Genomic DNA, 17,961 nt, shown 5'->3' with positions numbered 1-17,961 from the left:
GACTCCCATAAATGGCCGACCGTGTTTGTCAAAGAGGTAAAAGGAAAATCAGGCAACTTTGAGTGATACTTGTGTGGATCATTATATTCTACTTTTGAAATATCCATCTAACCATATGCATTTTTTAACAAACGGTTACAAACGCTTTTCAAAGACCAACTCGACCGATCCAAGGCAACGTGTTCCTTTAACGTCACATGTTTGTGCTTACTGCTTATCCTAGCAAACAAATTCACTAAGGTGTAAGCACATTTCCCGGGTTAGCAAGAAAATAAGGGGCAGCCAGCTTGTGAGTTCAACATGTATTGCATTTTGATGTCATTTATTTTTGTCATGCAGTAAGCACTGGAAGGTTAGCATCCATATTCGTGGTGCTAACAGTTACAGCGCTATGAAACGGAAGACTCTTAATGTAAAAGAGTGAAAATTTCACCCTCTTGTCCGAATGGTGTCAATGTCGCTCTTTTGAGAGTGAAAGTCAATCTGTGTCACTCTTTTGTTGAGTGAAATTAGAACAAACTTCACTCTCAATCAAGTTGAAAGTACCTGTCCTCCACTCTAAAAAGAGTTGCCTGCCATGTGGCTCTTTGCAAGAGCGCTACATGGCAAACAAAAAAGTTCTTTTTACTCTTTTACATTAAGAGAGTACAGTAACAGGCCTTGAATTTCATTTGAAGGGGCACCGCAATTTCCCTTTGGTATAAGGGGCACTTTAAGAGGAAGTTTAAAATTTGTTTCGGAACTTTGCAAAGGGCACCACAGCAAAAGCACAGGGCACCACAGCGTGCCGTGGGTTATTTTGAGGCTTGCAGTAAGCACAAAACCGGCCGTTAACAGCTCTACGAAATCGAGCCCTGATGACTCAATCATGCTTTTTTCATCCCCAACTCCCCCTAAATGTTTGTCACTTGATCCAAGGCTACACAAATGTATGCTCCTTATTCTACGCTGTTTCAAGCTAACAGAGAGTTTAACAATGGTGAGACACTGGAGGCTAATAACAGAATGAGAGTACGGCCGGCGCACAAAAGGTTGCAGATTGATCCTGGTATAACAACCATCCAGGGGGATCGATGGGGGCCAATGATGAGGCTCAATGGGCCTTAAAGAGGGTAGGTTACAACTGAGTGGGTAGTCACAGGGGTCATTAAGGGGGGACGAAATGTAGAGCCTTTATCGTCAGTAGGTTGATACTGTAGGAGAGTCGAGGCCAATTCCTGGCGCTGCTTGTTACAATACAGCATTATATAGCAACACTTCTCAGTCTACTACAGTCAGCGATAAGTTCAAACACCAGGGCGCAATTTCAAAAGCAAAAAATACTGCACGACAAATTTCTTTGCTTAGCAAAATCACAACAGTGTAAACCTAATGTGATTTTGGCAGGTAACCTGTTTGTGTTAAGAAGCAATACTTTTTTGTGCTTAGCAAGTTTTTGTTGCTTAACAGGCTTTATGAAATTGGCCCCAGCTGGGGAAGAGCACATAGGCCTGCTCCATAATCCAATATGCACTCTACGTGTAATGCATGTTCGCAAGTAGTTTTTTTTTACAAGGAATCAAGAGAGAATGAAATTGGGCCTAGACAGACATGTACAACTTTTACCTGTAATAATTAGTGTAAATATTTGTATGTAAACAAACTTGGGTGTCGAACAGGGATATCACTTTTCAAAACAATGAAAATGGCACTTTTTCGAGACCAACACTCCTAGTATAAGTAATTTATACATGGTTGTACTGCAAGTTAACTAAGAAAAAAAAAAGAATTAGCTGATTGCACACTGCTTGTAACCATAGATTGACAGCTAATTATAATAAATTTCCAGTACAGGGCCCAACTACAAAATCTCATGAAAAAATAGGTTACCAGCCAAATTATCATACATTTACCATTGCTGCGACTGGTAGTGAAACGCATTTTGATTAGTTTTGATTTTGGTATTTGGGAGAACCTGGCTTTGTGACTGTACCCCACTTTATTTTATGCTGAACAGCATTATAGAGCTGCTAAGCACACAAATTTGCTTAGCATGAAATTTTTGCCTTGATAAAAACAGTATTACCAACCAAATTTCCACGTCATTTTCAGGATTTATAAGCAAACAACAGCTGATTACCAGTAACAAGCAATATGCAATAAATGGAAATTTGATTAGTAATTCTGTTTTTATCAAGGAATAAATTTCATGCTTTTGTGCTTAGCAGCTCCATGAAATTGGGCCCTGCTCATTACTGCTTAGCAGGAAACTGTTAAGCAAAGCAGCTCTTTGATATTTGGCATGGGTTGGTTGTCAGTGAGGTAAACACTTGAGAGGATTGTTTACCACACTTCATCCACTGACAGCGCAAACATAGCAATAATCAATACCTAGAGATAATGATGACGGTGAGCCATAACTATAGTCTCGAACACAACAAGGAGACAAAACACATACAGGAGAAAAGAAGCGCTTTGAGGTTTGAAGTAAAGACAGCTTCATCAGGGCAAAATCACTTAAAGACACTGGAAACTATTGGTAATTGCCAAAGACAAGTCCTATCACTTGGTGTATCTCAACATAATATGCACAAAATAACAAACCTGTTAAAATTTGAGCTCAATCGGTCGTCGAAGTTGCCAGAAAATAATGAAAGAAAAAAACACCACTGTCACACAAAGTTGTGTGCTTTCATATATACTTGATTTTCAGACCTTAAATTCTAAATCCGAGGTCTCGAAATCAAATTCAGGAAAAAATAGGCCAACTTCTTTTTTGAAAACTACATCACTTCAGAGTAAAGACATGAAATAAAACCACAAGAAATGTTACGATGCCTAACACTACAGCACTCCAGTTTCTTTTAAAAACTTTGTTCATTTTCCTGAGAAAAAAAATAACATTAAGCCATTAAGCAGGGTTTCAAATACTCACAACTGGATCACTTGCCCGAGTCTAGAAGTTTAAGAAGTCGGTCAGTAAAACTACAGTAAGACCACAACCGAACTTAAGATTATTCACAAAACCAATGGATCACTAGCCGTTATATTATAAGTAGTTTGAGCACACGCAGCAGTGCACACAATTATTTCAAGAAAAAAGAAAAAAAATCTTTTTTTACAAGTAGACCTATGGTATTTAAAAAAAAATATTCATGGCGCAGTACATTTTCTAAGTAAATATACAATTTACTCTAATTTACAATTACAAATACAGTTCAGGTCAGGCTCAATACGCTATCTAACCCCGAGGGTAATCTAACTTAAATACATGTTCCCCAAAGCAGGGGTATAGCTCATGCTTCCCAAGGAATACAAGACTATTTCCCGAGAGTTTTGCCGAACCAAGCTGTATGGCGTCTGATTTTGAAGCCTGCCAATAACAACAGTCCTAAAACGTGTAGCTGACTTCCCCATTCTTCCCACCCACCATTCATGGTCTAACTCACTCAACATGAGCTCACCTTTGATCCGATAATCCACTTCAATTGATACAAGAAGTCCCTCAAGAGTTGTAACAAAACCTCTTGTACTAAAATAAAATATAAAAAAAACTGTAAAGAAAAATCCAAAACCACCTGACCTCAGGAATAAAAATACAATAAACATTGTGCTTGATAGTTAAAGGAACTGCAGCCCATTTCTCGAAACGCTAGGATTAATCCCATCTCGAGTTAGGACAAGTAAGGACGAGTAACTTGTCCTAACTTAGGGTGGGTTGAATACATCATAACGTCTTTTGGCTACGGAACTTAACCTAGTCCTTAGTCCCAAGATTAATCCTAAGTTAGGAAGAGTTTGGTGAAATCGATGGCTGGATACTTTTGGTAATTGTCAAAGACCAGTATTCTCACTTTGTGTATCCCAACAATGCATTTAAAAAATAAGGCATCTGTTAAAGTTTGGCCTCAATTGGTCATCGAAATTGCAAAAGAATAATGACAGAAAAAACACCCTCTTTGCACAAATTTGTAGGCTTTCAGATGCCTTATAAAAGGCTTCAGGCTTGAAGTCTTTTAGGCTTCAGGCTTGAAGTCTTTATATAATAGTATTATTTGAGTGAGAAACTATCTCATTCTCAAAAACTAGATTACTTCAGAGGGAGCCGTTTCTCGCAATGTTTCTAACTGCTCTCTTGCTCGTTACCAAGAAAGTTTTTATGCCGACAATTATTTTTAAAAGTAATTACCAAAGGTGTCGTGTGCCTTTAAGCATCCCCCAAGTGCACTCTGGATCAGAAGTATGTTCTCGTTTTTGGAGTATAATAGTGTCGGGACCTCTGGATATTATACTTGTAGATAAGAATTGATACTGGCGCTTGTTGTTACATACTCTCCTCTCTCTACGGACCGAGACGCCCGTTTTAGACTGGGTGTCAAAGGGGTAGGGTGGGTGGAGCAGACCCCCTGCTGTTATGTTAAAAACCCATTGTTGTGATGGGGAAGGTTTTCTTTTTTAAATGTACAACTCTTTCAAAGAAATGTGTGTGTTTTTTTGTATGGACATTCTTGGCAAACATTTCCCAACGATTGTTTTGTTTTCTGTTTTTTAAATTCACAGAACTTTACTTGGTTCAATCAATCACTGATTCCGAAATCACTGTTTACACCTAAACAATAATATGTTTTGATGACATTTTCTAAAGTGAATAACTTGTTATTGTAAAATTTAACGAGACCAGAACATGAATACTGTTCTTATTTGAAAAAGCACCAAGACATATTGTATGCTATAAGGTTTATATAAATCCGTCTTCATGGGGCATACTGATACTTCATTACTCAAAAGATGGATTGCTAAACGGATCATCGGCTGCCATATTTGATGAATTGTGCGCGCGTGAAGGGCTACCATTGGCTGAGAATGACGTGCAGCATGTACTTTTCCATTATTTTACATCAAAGATGGCGATCAATGACGCGTATTGCAACCCATCTATATAATGGAAAGGTGTCTATCAGACTTTCTTTTGTTTAAAATCACAGTTTCACTTTTGTTGGAAAAATCACAGACAGACGGACCTGTCCAGTCCGCGCGTCCAGTCCTTAGTTGATATGTACACTACAGGGCCCAATTCCATAAAGCTGCTTAGCACAAAAATTTGCTTAGCATGAAATTTCTTAATAAAAACAAGATTACCAACCAAATTTCCACATGATTTTCAGAATAACCAAACAACAGCTGAATACCAGTAACAAGCAATATGCAACAAAAGGAAATTTGGTTGGTAATCCTGTTTTTATCAAGGGAGCAATTTCGTGCTAAGCAAATGTTTGTGCTTAGCAGCTCTATGAAATTGGGCCCAGGCCAGACACCTAAATCAGTGGCCTCGGGCCTGTGTTAAATTCCAGTCCTGTAATAGCCAATAAAAGAAGTATCAATAATAGTAACAATAATAATCAACTCTTATAGCACTTTTCACACCCGAAGGGCGTCAAAAAGTGCTCATTATTTTTTTCCTAAAGGTATGCGGAGCTAAAACTGGTCCTATAAGACCCACGGCACCATGTCAAGGTTTACAAGTGGCTATTGCGCAGACTTATTGCAGCCTATTGGTTTTAATGTCTTTAAAAAAACAAAATTAAAAATATGCTACAATGTCGGACTTGTTCATTTGTTGTGTTTAATGACCCACTAAGGAAATTGTATGCATGGTCCAGTGGGTAGTTCTAGCCGGTTAGCACACCTGTAACCTTGCCTTCGATATAATGAATTTAAACCAAAAATTTTGACTTGTTTCCAAAAAGTTACAAGTATCACTTATATGGTGGCACACAGTGATCATGTTTTGTGTGATAAATCATTGATTTTCACAAACCTTTGAAAAATTGGGCTTAATCCGATGTGCAAGTCAGGGGAAAATAGTGAAAACCATGCACAATTTTCAGCACTGGAAACACATTCTAATTTTGGTAAAAACAACCAAAATCAATGTTGTGTTTTTAGATTTTACAGATGTGCAGTATTTCCTCAGACTTCATTTTAGAGGGAATTATATTTAACATATATTATTTAAAAAACGGTTCTATGAAAAATAATCAGTAAGTTTTCCTACTTAAATAAAACAATGTTTATTGTCCTTACCATTCCTGAATAATAATGTACCTATAATAGAAACATGGGTTTTTTCATTCATCTGAGTTACAGTTACAGGCATTTTCAATCTAAAACGAGCAAAACAAAATTGACACCAACAACCCTTTCAGTTATTAGCGACTAAGCCAGCGACCACAAATCAAGACAATTTATTGGATCGCTTCACCAAACGGAAACATTGTACACCATTTGGCAGGTGCCTGAATTAGGCAAACATCTCCAAAGGTCCCAAACAATAAAACATTGTTTACCTACTCCAAGATGTTGACACATGGGGTAACGGTCCCAAATGAAATCATCGAGAGCAAAAACCTCCAATCCCTGACATTTTCTTTCTCTCTCGGACAAAAGGTGAAGAAATCAATGAACAATGGACACGCCGACGACGACAACAAGGTAACAGGTTTGAAGTTTGCTAGGTAAATTTACTTAGCTTTGAAGACACAGGTGGGGTTCCCTGAGGGGGGACCCTTTGAGTGGCATTTCCAAAGAAAGTTCTACTTGTCGGATTTAACTGCTTATTATCACACCCCAACAGATAGTTTTATGAATCACGTTTCTTTTCATTACTTTACAAGGCACGGCAATCCCTTTACTCAAATCCAAGGTGTGTTTGAAGTCTGGACTGTTTTGTATTCCAGAAGAAAACATCACCTTCAATAGTTCTGGAAAAAGATTTGTTGATAAATTGGTGGCAAATTGTTTGTCAGACACCTTGGTGTGTAATCTCTCTCATATATTTGCCTCTAAGATGTATCATCATTCTTAGACATGTACGTTGGGGATGTCCTTCATATAACTGTGCTGGACACTAAAAATAGTTCCAATTTCGAAACCAGCGCGATCCCAACTTAAAGTACAAATGTGCTGGCCGCTTACTTGATCCCAACCTAAAGTCCTTACAACTTTGCTGGGGTCGATTTCACAAAGAGTTAGGACTAGTCCTAATTTGCATGGCTAGTCCTAAGTTAGGACGAGTAACTGGTCCTAACTCGAGATAAGACTGGTCCTAACTCTTTGTGAAATCCACCCCTGGACACTTTCTTAAACAGTGACTGTTTCTAAGTACCAACGTGATCCAACCTAAAACGTCCTCACACCTGTGCTGGACATTTGTCTTAATCAGTTACAGTTTCTTAGTACCACGTCATGATCCCAACTTAAAGTCCTCACTCTACAACTATGGTAGACACTTTCTTATTACAGTTTCTATGTACCGACAACTTGATCCCAACCTTACCTGTCAGTCCTTACATCTGTGGTGGACACTTGTCTTAAATAGTTAACGTTTCTAAGACCAAGTCATGATCCCAACCTGAAGTCCTTACTCTACAACTGTGGTGGACACTTTCTTATTACAGTTTCTAATTACCGGCAACATCCGAACCTAAAGTCCTAACATTACAACTGTGCGGACACTTTCTTGATCACGTACAGTTTATAAGTAGCAACCATGTACATGTAAGGTCCTAACAACTGTTCTGGGGTCGATTTCACAAAGAGTTATTGACTGCGTATGGCTAGTCCTAAGTTAGGACAAGTAACTCGTCCTAACTTGCGATAAGACTAGTCTTAACTCTTTGTGAAATCCACCCACTGGGCACATTCTTAAACAGTCCAATCTTTATAAAGTATCAAACGGTCACATACATGTAGTATTACTATTAAAATTGCCCATAATTGTTGGGTTTTTTTTTTTTTTTGACAGGTAACTTAAACAAATTCTTTGCAGAGCATTTGATTCATTCTGCTTTGACCAGTTTTCCCAATACATGTATTTGGGAATATTAACTCTCAAGCTGTAATATGAAGTGGCCTTGCCCCTCTGAAGCTAAAGGTTGAGGCCCGAATCCTCTAAAACATAATGCTTGCACCAACTTGAAAAATTAAGCTTTCGATTTCTTTACATTTTTTTTTGCTGGCAATGCCATACAATTCCTGTGAGAAAAAACAGAGAAATAAAAAAATACTCTGGCAACACAGCGCAATCGAAAACCCGATTACAACTTAATCTCCTCTCTCCATTTCTTACCTTAACAACCTGTGAGACTGTTCATCGACAACGAGGAATCGGCACGGTCTTGTAACAAACATCTACCACGAAGAAGTGATCCGAAGCTGGCTAGGGCCCCGATTGTAGTATGAGATCCAAGACCTTAAGGCTTGCCTTATTACCAAGACAGACCTCCACCAAGGAAACTTGAGAAATTTGAAGAAAAAAACTCCAGCAAAATTCCTCCGAGAGCAGTAACAATCCGGAAATTTGGCTTCACCTCTTAATTGGATCCAGGAATAACACAGCAACATGGAGTTGACATGATTGGACCGAGAGCTTTAAAACAAAACTAGTTCGGTTCAGTTCACAGTGTGCCCCTGTTTCAGTTAATTGTACTTGTTTCAACTTTGCACTTGAACTAATAAATAACAAACTTTCTGAATGTGTCCGACAATGAACCTAAAACAATGTGATTTTTGAAACAAACAGAAAAAGAGAATTGTTTCCTAATTAAAGAAGATCGATTTCCCCCGACGACGACGACGACGAGGTTCTATTTAAGGAGTTTCCTCCCAGCATGTACCCAGATATAATAAACCAAGTTCGATGACTCACGTCTTTTTGGGATCAAGTTCAATGGGCGCTATGTACACCGGCCAAGCCAATCCAAACAGCGGGGGTGTCAAAGTTGATGTAAACGTAGACTGCCCATCGGCAGGAAAAAAAAAAATAATACCCATTCAATGGATCATGTCATTGAAAAGAAACCATTCAATTAAAAGAAAGAAAAAAGGCTAACTGTTCATTGTGTTTTAATATCGCTGGCAGGGACGGTGTACAAGGCATCAAACAATGGCCCTCCAAATATAAATTTAAAAAAGGGGAAACTCAAGGTTTAAAAACATTGCACCGTGAACGTTGTACTACCTGTATAGCTCTTTAAACAAGATGAGTATGCTTGAAAGGGTTTGCTGTGGACTGTGCTGCCCTGGAAAATATCTCCCCAGAGACTTATTACACGAACATATTGTAGGCCTATATGTAACTGGGAGTACATAATGGATGATTCTGCTACTAAAACCCATTAAAAAAAAAAAAAAAAAAAAAGTTTTAATATATATCTATTTAATTTGGGAGGCTAATCATCCTTACTGGCAGCTAGGAGCTGAATTGCTGAAGGACGCGGCTACAACATGTTCGAGAAGCATGCAAGGGCGCCTTTAGAAGCCAGCCACATCAAACCATTATGACCACGGAGCACAGCCAGAGATCGAAAGTGTTCAATTTTTCTCGAGGGAGGAAGACCGGATAGTCTGGAAAACCCTTGTGGCACAGCAGAGAACCAACGCACAACTCAACTCACATTAAAGGCCCTTGCTAAGTATCAAACCAGGGTTACCTTGGTGAGAGGCGAGCGCTTGAATACACTACAAGCCAAACATGCCATGTTGGAAAAGGCATTGAATTCATTACATAATAATCTAACTATCAGTTTTAGGGGTGGGGTTATGTTTTCTGGAAAAAGGGGGGCAGTAAACAAAACTTTTTAACTGAAATACATGGTGAAAGTAGAATAAACATTTTAAAATATGATTTACCTTATTTCTGCCCCTTTTGTGAGAGAGTTACATTTGGTTAACATTTACAATTCTTAGTGAATTCCTATCAAATTCATGGAAATAGTGATTGTGCCAGAATACACGATAATATTTCCCTAAAGGCAGAGAGGTTGACAACACAACGACACGTGAAACAAGGTTGGGGGCACAGACTTCCTTCCAATAACATAACAGCCAAGTTTATGTTGATTTTAGTTACAGTAATATGCGCATGAGGTATGTCATTATTTGTTCATCACTCAGTCCTCCAGGCAACCACAACAAAGGAAAACTTGTTCTCTTCAGTGAGTTTCTAGAAAAGCGGATGGAAAAAGTCCAGAACATTTATGAAGTATCCGCTAATGTTGACAAAATGTAAAGGTCTTCATGTTAAAGTAAACAATTAAAATATGACACATAGAATAAATACTGTAATCCACAGCACCTACATGTAACATGAAGGCCAAATGTGTACATTTGGTTTGTGTTTTGAAAGGGTGGGGAGCTGAACAACTGTAGAGTTTCATTGAACTGTAAAGAGAGGCACTTACTTTTGAGCAAAGCTTACAGGACAAGGTTGTAGGAATCAATCAGGAGAATGCACCCATGGCCGAGGAGCATGGGCAATAAGCCTCTACTCTCTACTGGTCAAGGTTATAGTCTGGACTATTATATGACAATTTCTAAATAAAAATAATTTGTGCATCTTCACCAAAAGACTGTGTCTGTTTAGTTTTACCCATGTGATACAACCAGGGCTTGGACGACAGGCCCGACGCCAGTAGTTTTAGCTTCAACCAGTTAATTATAAAATGGACAAGCCCGACAGGTCTCGTTTTATACGATTAATATTACCTCTCTATGCAAATATCTTAAAATATCAAAAAATACTTTTGAGTTTGGTTCAATTATGTTCAGTATTAAAGGAACACGCTGCCTTGGATTGGACGAGTTGGTCTTTGAAAAGAGTTTGTAACCGTTTATATAAAATGAATTGATTAGAAAGATATTTTAAAAGTAGAATATAATGATCCACACAAGTATCACTCGAAATTGCGTGGTTTTCTTTTACCCCGTCGACTAACACGGTCGGCCATTTATGGGAGTCAAACTTTTTACTCCCATAAATGGCCTATCGTGTTAGTTCGCAAAGTAAAAGGAAAACCACGCAATTTCAAGGCAAATTGTGTGGATCATTGTATTCTACTTTAAAACATCTTTCTAACCAATAATTTTTTATCAAAACGTATACAAACGCTTTTCAAAGACCAACTCGACCGATCCAAGGCAACGTGTTCCTTTAAAGTACACTCATCTATAAAACTAAAGTAAAAATCTTCCATTACTGATTGGTCAAAAATTTGTAGTATAGAGTTGAGTTTAACTTTGTAGAAAGTTCTTTCTCTTTCAGATTCTGTTCTTGTACAGACAACTCTTTCCCTTTCTTAGCTACAAGCCCAGCAGCCGATTTCACGAAAACGCGAAGATTAATCCTATCTCGAGTTAGGACGAGTAACCCGATCTAACTTAGGATGGGTTCAATGTGTCCTAACTTCTTCCAATACGGAACTTGGTGAAATCGACGGCTGGACAGTCTTGTGGAATTTCGGCCCCAAATTCAAGCCCTGCAAACAGTTATGTTGGTCAGGTAACACAGAGGTACCTCAAATTTACTTCGATTATGATCCCAAAAGGATGGATCATTCTTAAACATCAATCAAATTTTAGTGTTGGTTCTCTTGGAGCACAAAAACTGCCATTGTCAAAGAGTCAATGTCAATGCTTATTTTAGACGAAACTTAACAAATGCTGTAGAATGTCAAGGTGAAGGTATTGGGTAGGGCTAGCCTTAAAGGTAAAGTATACCCTTGGTTTTTGGAAAAAAATGATTTTTTTTGTTTAAAATACTACCAAGTATAGATGATTGTTTACAGTATACAATAAAACTACCGTGAGAATTTCAAAAGGTGGTCGTGTTTTCACCGCAAAAGCTGGAGTACGGAGGAAGCATAATCCCAGTAAAAACACACAATCTGAGAAAAGTTACAGATTCAAATGCTGGGGCAAAATAACTTATATCTTTTTAGATAACCACAGTGCTTCGAAGTATGTTTCTCAAAATGCTACACTTTCGTAATCTAGGACTCTAGTCATAGTCCTAGCAGCTTTTATTGCCATGAAGTTTTAGAGTAAAAAAAACCAAAAATATACCTCGGGCCTGGATTTTCATCGATGTAAGCAGGCCATTTTAATTTTGCAAAGGGCACTTCCATTAGAAATGTTGAAGTCCATAGGAAACTTTTGAAGGGGCACCGAGGCCAAGACCGGGGGCAATGTAAACCATGTCCTCCATGTAATTCCAAGTGTAATTCCAAGCCCAATCGATACCTACCCTTTAAGAGGAGAAAAGCGTCTGATAACATTGATTGAGTCAACATCAGTGAACGCCAACAATGGAGCTGACAATACAAATCTCGCAAGGCTTTGTATCAGTTTTGGTAAAAACGTGATGAACAGCAACGTCCTGACAAGAGGCAGTTCACTGAACAGTTCGGTTTTAAACTTACGGAAATCAAGCGTGAAATGAGTGTGTGAATTTGACACTGGTGTTGTCAAAAGGTTGTCAAATGAGTACAAAAGTGTACACCGTGTGTGGAACGTATCAGTCTAGCTGAGATGCCCCCAGACAAAGTGTTTGGCTAAAATTGTAAATTTGCTAGATTTACCAAGACTTGAAAAAACAAATAATGTGTAGCGTTTGTTATTCTCTCATAATTATTTGTAAATTATTTACAGCTAACTTAGTTACAGCACTATTGTTTCCGCATGGTAGCGACATTGGACTTTTTAGCTGCCCTGTTAAGATAACGTGGCTGCGCGAAAGTCTTCCACAACCTCTTTAGGCCCGTTAGTTTTACATCACGGTCGTGGTAAGTTGACAGGGAGGTCAGTTTACCATTACACGTCCCCATTAGATTTAATTTTGTCATTTACAGAAAAGTCCCGGCACCAAAAACCAAACAAAGTCCAATTGGGAGATTACAGCTTTAATAGTTGTAAAACTTGTTACATCCATTTGTTCACCCCCCCCCCCCCCTTCCGTCCATGATTTATGCTCATTGTCACCTATGGAGTCAATAAATACCAGTTATTCTCTTTTTGTACCTTTACAGCAGGTGACTAATTGTGTACATTGTGCACATTTCACAGACAAACACACTATCTGTATACACCATGTTATTATGTATGGCCATGACTCTACTCTTTGGAAGAAATAAAATCAAGCAGACATCAAAGGCGCTACATTTATCTTTCATTGTACTCTAGTGTTTGTATAACTGTCCACAGGGGTATACAGGAGCCTCCAGTTAAAGTGTGTGGTTTACACAGTGATTAGGACTAATTAGGTTATCACTAGCAGTCTTTACAAAAGTCAACTTGTGGTTTGTGTTTGCACACTCTAAATTCGTTTTGGTGGGGCTTCTGGTTTATCAGATATAAATGTTACTTTAGACCATGAAGGAAAAATTAGACAGACTAGACTGGGCAAAGAGTAAGGACACTGGACTGGGCTATAAAAGTCAAGGTAGTTTTAAATAATTTTGAATTGTGTAAAGTTGTGGGTAAGGACCGACTCCTTCCAAAGGTTATTGAAACGCCGTAATCAGAAAACTTGGGTCAGGGTGATGCTTTGTCCAATGTCTAGGAACACAATACAAAGGTTTTCTACTTAAATTGTATTTATTTAAAGGGTGGCTGCAGTGGGTTTTTTAATAATTGAAACGATTAAACATGACTTTTTAAACCTGAAATATTTTTTTCTTTCAATGCGCAAGTATTTTTAAAATGGTTTTCAAGAGATTAGGGGACCCTCCCCCCCCCCCTCTAAAAGGGAGCATAAACGTGACGTCATGTCGGGAACCCGAGCCGACGGGCCCCCTGGCTGTGTGCATATAGAGACGTGTGCACTGTGTGGCCTGGTACCTAGGCGCGTGTAGTTAGGGACCAGACTCTTTTTGCCGACGATATGTTTGAATTACCGACCTGACATCGATGGTAGGGGGCGGTAACAATCCACAAAAGGGGGGGGGCATGACTTATTCGCTAATTACGCACGTGAGATATGTCAGGGAAAAAACAAAACACAGTTTATTGATGTTCAATACAAATATCAGAAATAAATGACAACAAAATTAACTGTTTTATTTTAACTCACTGCAGCATCCCTTTAAACAAAAGTTAAATTTAGGTGTTTTTTTATTTAAGTCACAGTTCTGTCTGCCAAAATAACTCCACTTGGCTAATATTAAAGTCAAGGTGATTTTATTTTTTAATTTTCCCCTCAACTGACACATGACAGGATCTCAATGAATCAAAGAGCCGTAACTGCACCAACTTTGTAAATCAAAAATTAGGGGTCTGATTTTTGGCCCAAAATAGCTTTTCTTTTAAAATAGATCCTAGAAAGTTACAATCTTTCAATTAAGGCCTATGATTAGCCTATTGGTAAATAATTTGAACCTGAAGATATGTTGTAATTTGTCAGGATTCAAAATTTAATCACATCCATCAGTCGTCTTCTTTTTAAAAAATGGTGCAACATTTAGTGTGTGTTAGTTCATGGCACTATTGCTAAAGTTGTTTGAATAATAGAAGGTTTAAGCCTTCTATTTGAAAGAAAATTTTGCCATCAGGTCTGTATGCTTCGTGTTTGAAAGGACAGTGACACCATGGGTGTTTTCTCCTTGGTAAAGAGCATCGTATGAAAAAGAAGAAAAAAAAATGTACATTTTTACTGTAGCATTTTCGAGGCACCAATTGGGACATAGAGACAATAACCTGCATTGCCTTCGTGAAGTATCAGGCTTGCAAACAACTAATTCAATTTTGAGTTTTTTCGAAAGAAAAACCTTGTTCAGTGGAAGGGAGGAATCCTTCTTAATGAACAAACAACTTTCCTCTAACAATGTTTGAATGTAAAGAAAACAACAACAACTCCAGAAAAAAAAACAGCGAGGATTTCTACAACAACAAAGTGATTTTAATCTGGGAAGGTATGCCTTAAAACCTTAAACCCTTCATTAAATATTAATGTGAAAACTGAGGATCTGCTCTTTTGCGTCTCACACATTCTCATGAGGGATTTGATTAGAGGGACATCAATGAAGAGAATCAATGAACGGCCCAAAAAAGAAAAAACACCCTTTGTATTTGGTGGGTGATAGGTTGCAGGGAACAAAGAGGTATTTATCTAACCTTAACCTTAGGGGGGAAAAGTGGGGGCTTAGTGAGGGGGCTATAATCGGCTCATTATCTGGGTGCTTGGGGATGCATGCTTTGGGGATGGGGGGTTACCTGGGATCAATGTATTGAGGTACTAACTTTTAAAAATGATAGAGAAAAGGAATTGCCCATCTGCATGTTTGAGCAGATTCTATAACTTCAGTTTTCAAAAATTAAACCTAGCTTTACGAAAACTAAGGTTCAGTTATTTTTTTTTTTACAGGAAATTAGGAAAATGGGAAGATATAATAGTTGGCTTAAAAAATAACAAGCAACTCAGTGACACTACAACTTTAGTCAAGGCACTTTAACAATGTATTTTCCTGCAACATATTGTGGAGAGCTACGTACATGTATGAGACAAATTCCTTTATATAGAAGAGTTTGCGGTAACACCATGTAATAACAATCTCTAAATGAGTTGGGGTGGTTCTGAAAAGAACCGTTGGGTTAACTCGACGTTTCGATCAGTATGCTCTGATCGTCTTCTGGAGAATCGTCTTCAGCATTCTCCAGAAGACGATCAGAGCATACTGATCGAAACGTCGAGTTAACCCAACGGTTCTTTTCAGAACCACCCCAACTCATTTAGAGATTGTTATTACATGGTGTTACCGCAAACTCTTCTATATCTTATCTCCACCATGCAAAGTTTCAAATCCTACAAATTCCTTTACTTTACACCATGTAATGCCGTGGTTTACGATGTGCTGTGGTGCAATATGCAGTCAATCAAACCACAGCCTGGGCAACCCCCACGGTTCTCATCCCTCAAGGTGATCCCCTGGCGGCTGCTTCTTCCCAGGCTATATCTTATGACGCTGCGATCCCTGACTACATGGCAGTTAACATTATAACAGTTAATGGCTTCTGATTGGCACCCTGAACAAAGATATTGAAAAAATAGATGCCATCTCCACACGTCAAGATAGAGTGCTCAGGGGGCACATTAATCCAGAGGTCGTTGGTTCGAGTCCCACTCTAGTCAATTGTTCTTTGTTCAACCCGAAATTATTTCAAATTAACCGAGTCAATTTCCCTTGTGTGATTTTTTAATTAAACTTTAAAACTAAACTATTTCATCAGACATTAATATTATTATAATTAATTTTAAAGGAACGTTACAGAATTGGTAAGAAACTAAAAGTGAAGATCACAGATTTACATAAAACTTACACGGTCTAATGATGATGATAGTAGAAGAAAACATCACATGAAATATCTCTGTCTGAAATGTAGTAGGGGATGAGAAACAAATAGTCTTACTTCGCGTTTGGAGTATATCGCTCAGTGAGCGTTTTCATTTTTGTTTTGGCATCAATGCAATGCAAAATTTGTAATTGGTTTTTCACGATTCTTTCGTGACCCAGTTGGCTGAACGATCTGAAACTTCTACAGGTTTGTCATTTTATGTATAATATGGTGGATTACATAATGTGCTTATACTGCCAGCAGATTTTTCTTGCAAAAACCACGTCTGTAATGTTCCTTTATTATAAAAAGGAAATTTTAATTATGACAGTATGTATGAGGTTTCTCATACTTTTTTATTATGATTCATGGATTTATTTATATTTAAAGTAAGGAAAACTGTTGTATTAAAACAGAACCTACCATGACCCGATTTCCATTTGGCAGCCAGGAGAATACCTGTGTTCCAGGTTGACTGACGGCACGATCCAACCTCTGTGGCATGGGTCCAAATCCGCCTTTCCCTCCATTGCATTCTCTCCTCGCAACCGGTGGGGAGTTGCTGTAAATCTCTACATCTCCGGAATCGAAACTCTCCACCGAGCTCCAAATATCATCTTCGGAATCATCCTCAAAAAACGTAAAATCACTGGCAAAATTATTGGTTTTATTCGTAGTGTTGGCTGTAAAAGACCTCGAGAATCTTTCCGGAATTGTTTTCAAGGCGGGTGCTGCTCGGTGTTTGGAGAGGCCCGCAGCCGAATCCGAGTAGGATCGAAGGCGTAGTTTGGGGAGCACTTTTGGGAGTTGCTCTTGATCCCCTTCAAGTTCTAGAATTTCATCCCTCTGAGATGATTTTGTTGGTTGCAGATGAGCTGGATCAAGACTTACCGACCTCAAGAAAGTTCGAAGTTCCCTGTCAGTCAGGGACTCTCTGTCATCCGTGTGTGCAAAGCTTGAAGATCGCTTTCGCATCCCGTGGAAAAATCCCTTCTTTTTGGTGTTTCCGGACGCCATAATAATTCCACCGGGGGTCCTTGCTTCATCAAACGTGCGCCGTACGTGGAGCTAAATTAACCGGTGTGGTTTTGGCTCACCGGCCTTGCGAAGCGGCAACCTTGAGATTCTTAAATCCTTGAAAACATCATCTCTTTTTTGCTCCTGCACTTGTACAACATCAGCCATAGACAGTCACTTCGAGATGTACATGTATGTCCGGTTCTTTTTGCAACCAAATTTTCGTTTGACCTCCTCAAAAAAAGTTAAAATCCGGCTACTTCCCTGCGTGTTGAAAAGTTACCTACCGCGCCGCGCGTGCTAAACTTGTTATTAATTCTTGACTAACTGTTAACGGTTCACTGGTTTTCTGATCGATTTGTACACGCTCTCGTCACGAACATCTGATTGCCTCGATGGCTAAGATCGGGTGCCAGGGAAAATAACAGAGGGCGCTAGTCAACTTGTCTGTCGCAAAAAATAATGCAGTTTGTGTCAAGAGTGGGTCTGTATCATTTCTTATGGTCTCTATAAATTATTTTTGGATTAAATATAATTATTTCACTGGTTTTCTCATTGCTTAGATGGTTAAGTGCCAGGGAAAATAACAGCGGGCGCTAGTCAACTTGTCTGTTGCCAAAAAAAATGCAGTTTGTGTCAAGAGTGGGTCTGTATCATTTCTTGCGGTCTCTATAAATTATTTTTGGATTAAATATATTTCACTGGTTTTCTGATTGCCTAGATGGTTAAGTGCCAGGAAATAAGTGCCGGGAAAATAATAGAGGGCGCTAGTCAACTTGTCTGTTGCAAAAAATAATGCAG

The 17,961-nt window shown here is 38.6% G+C and overlaps 1 protein-coding gene across 1 annotated transcript in view; it reads right to left on the bottom strand.

The window, feature by feature from the left end:
• Positions 1 to 17,433, bottom strand: part of LOC139946972 (uncharacterized) — a 145,324-nt gene extending 127,891 nt beyond the window's left edge. The window contains exon 1 of the mRNA XM_071944768.1: positions 16,567 to 17,433. Within this exon, the coding sequence (XP_071800869.1) occupies positions 16,567 to 17,160 (594 nt within the window). The 5' untranslated portion in view covers positions 17,161 to 17,433. The remainder of the gene's footprint in view (positions 1 to 16,566) is intronic.
• Positions 17,434 to 17,961: the final 528 nt, after the last annotated feature.

The sequence above is a fragment of the Asterias amurensis genome, chromosome 14, assembly GCF_032118995.1.
Source record: "Asterias amurensis chromosome 14, ASM3211899v1".
Taxonomy (NCBI): Eukaryota; Metazoa; Echinodermata; class Asteroidea; order Forcipulatida; family Asteriidae; genus Asterias; species Asterias amurensis.
The sequence above is the reverse complement of the archived record's forward strand: the minus strand, read 5'-3'. Positions and strand labels throughout refer to the sequence as shown.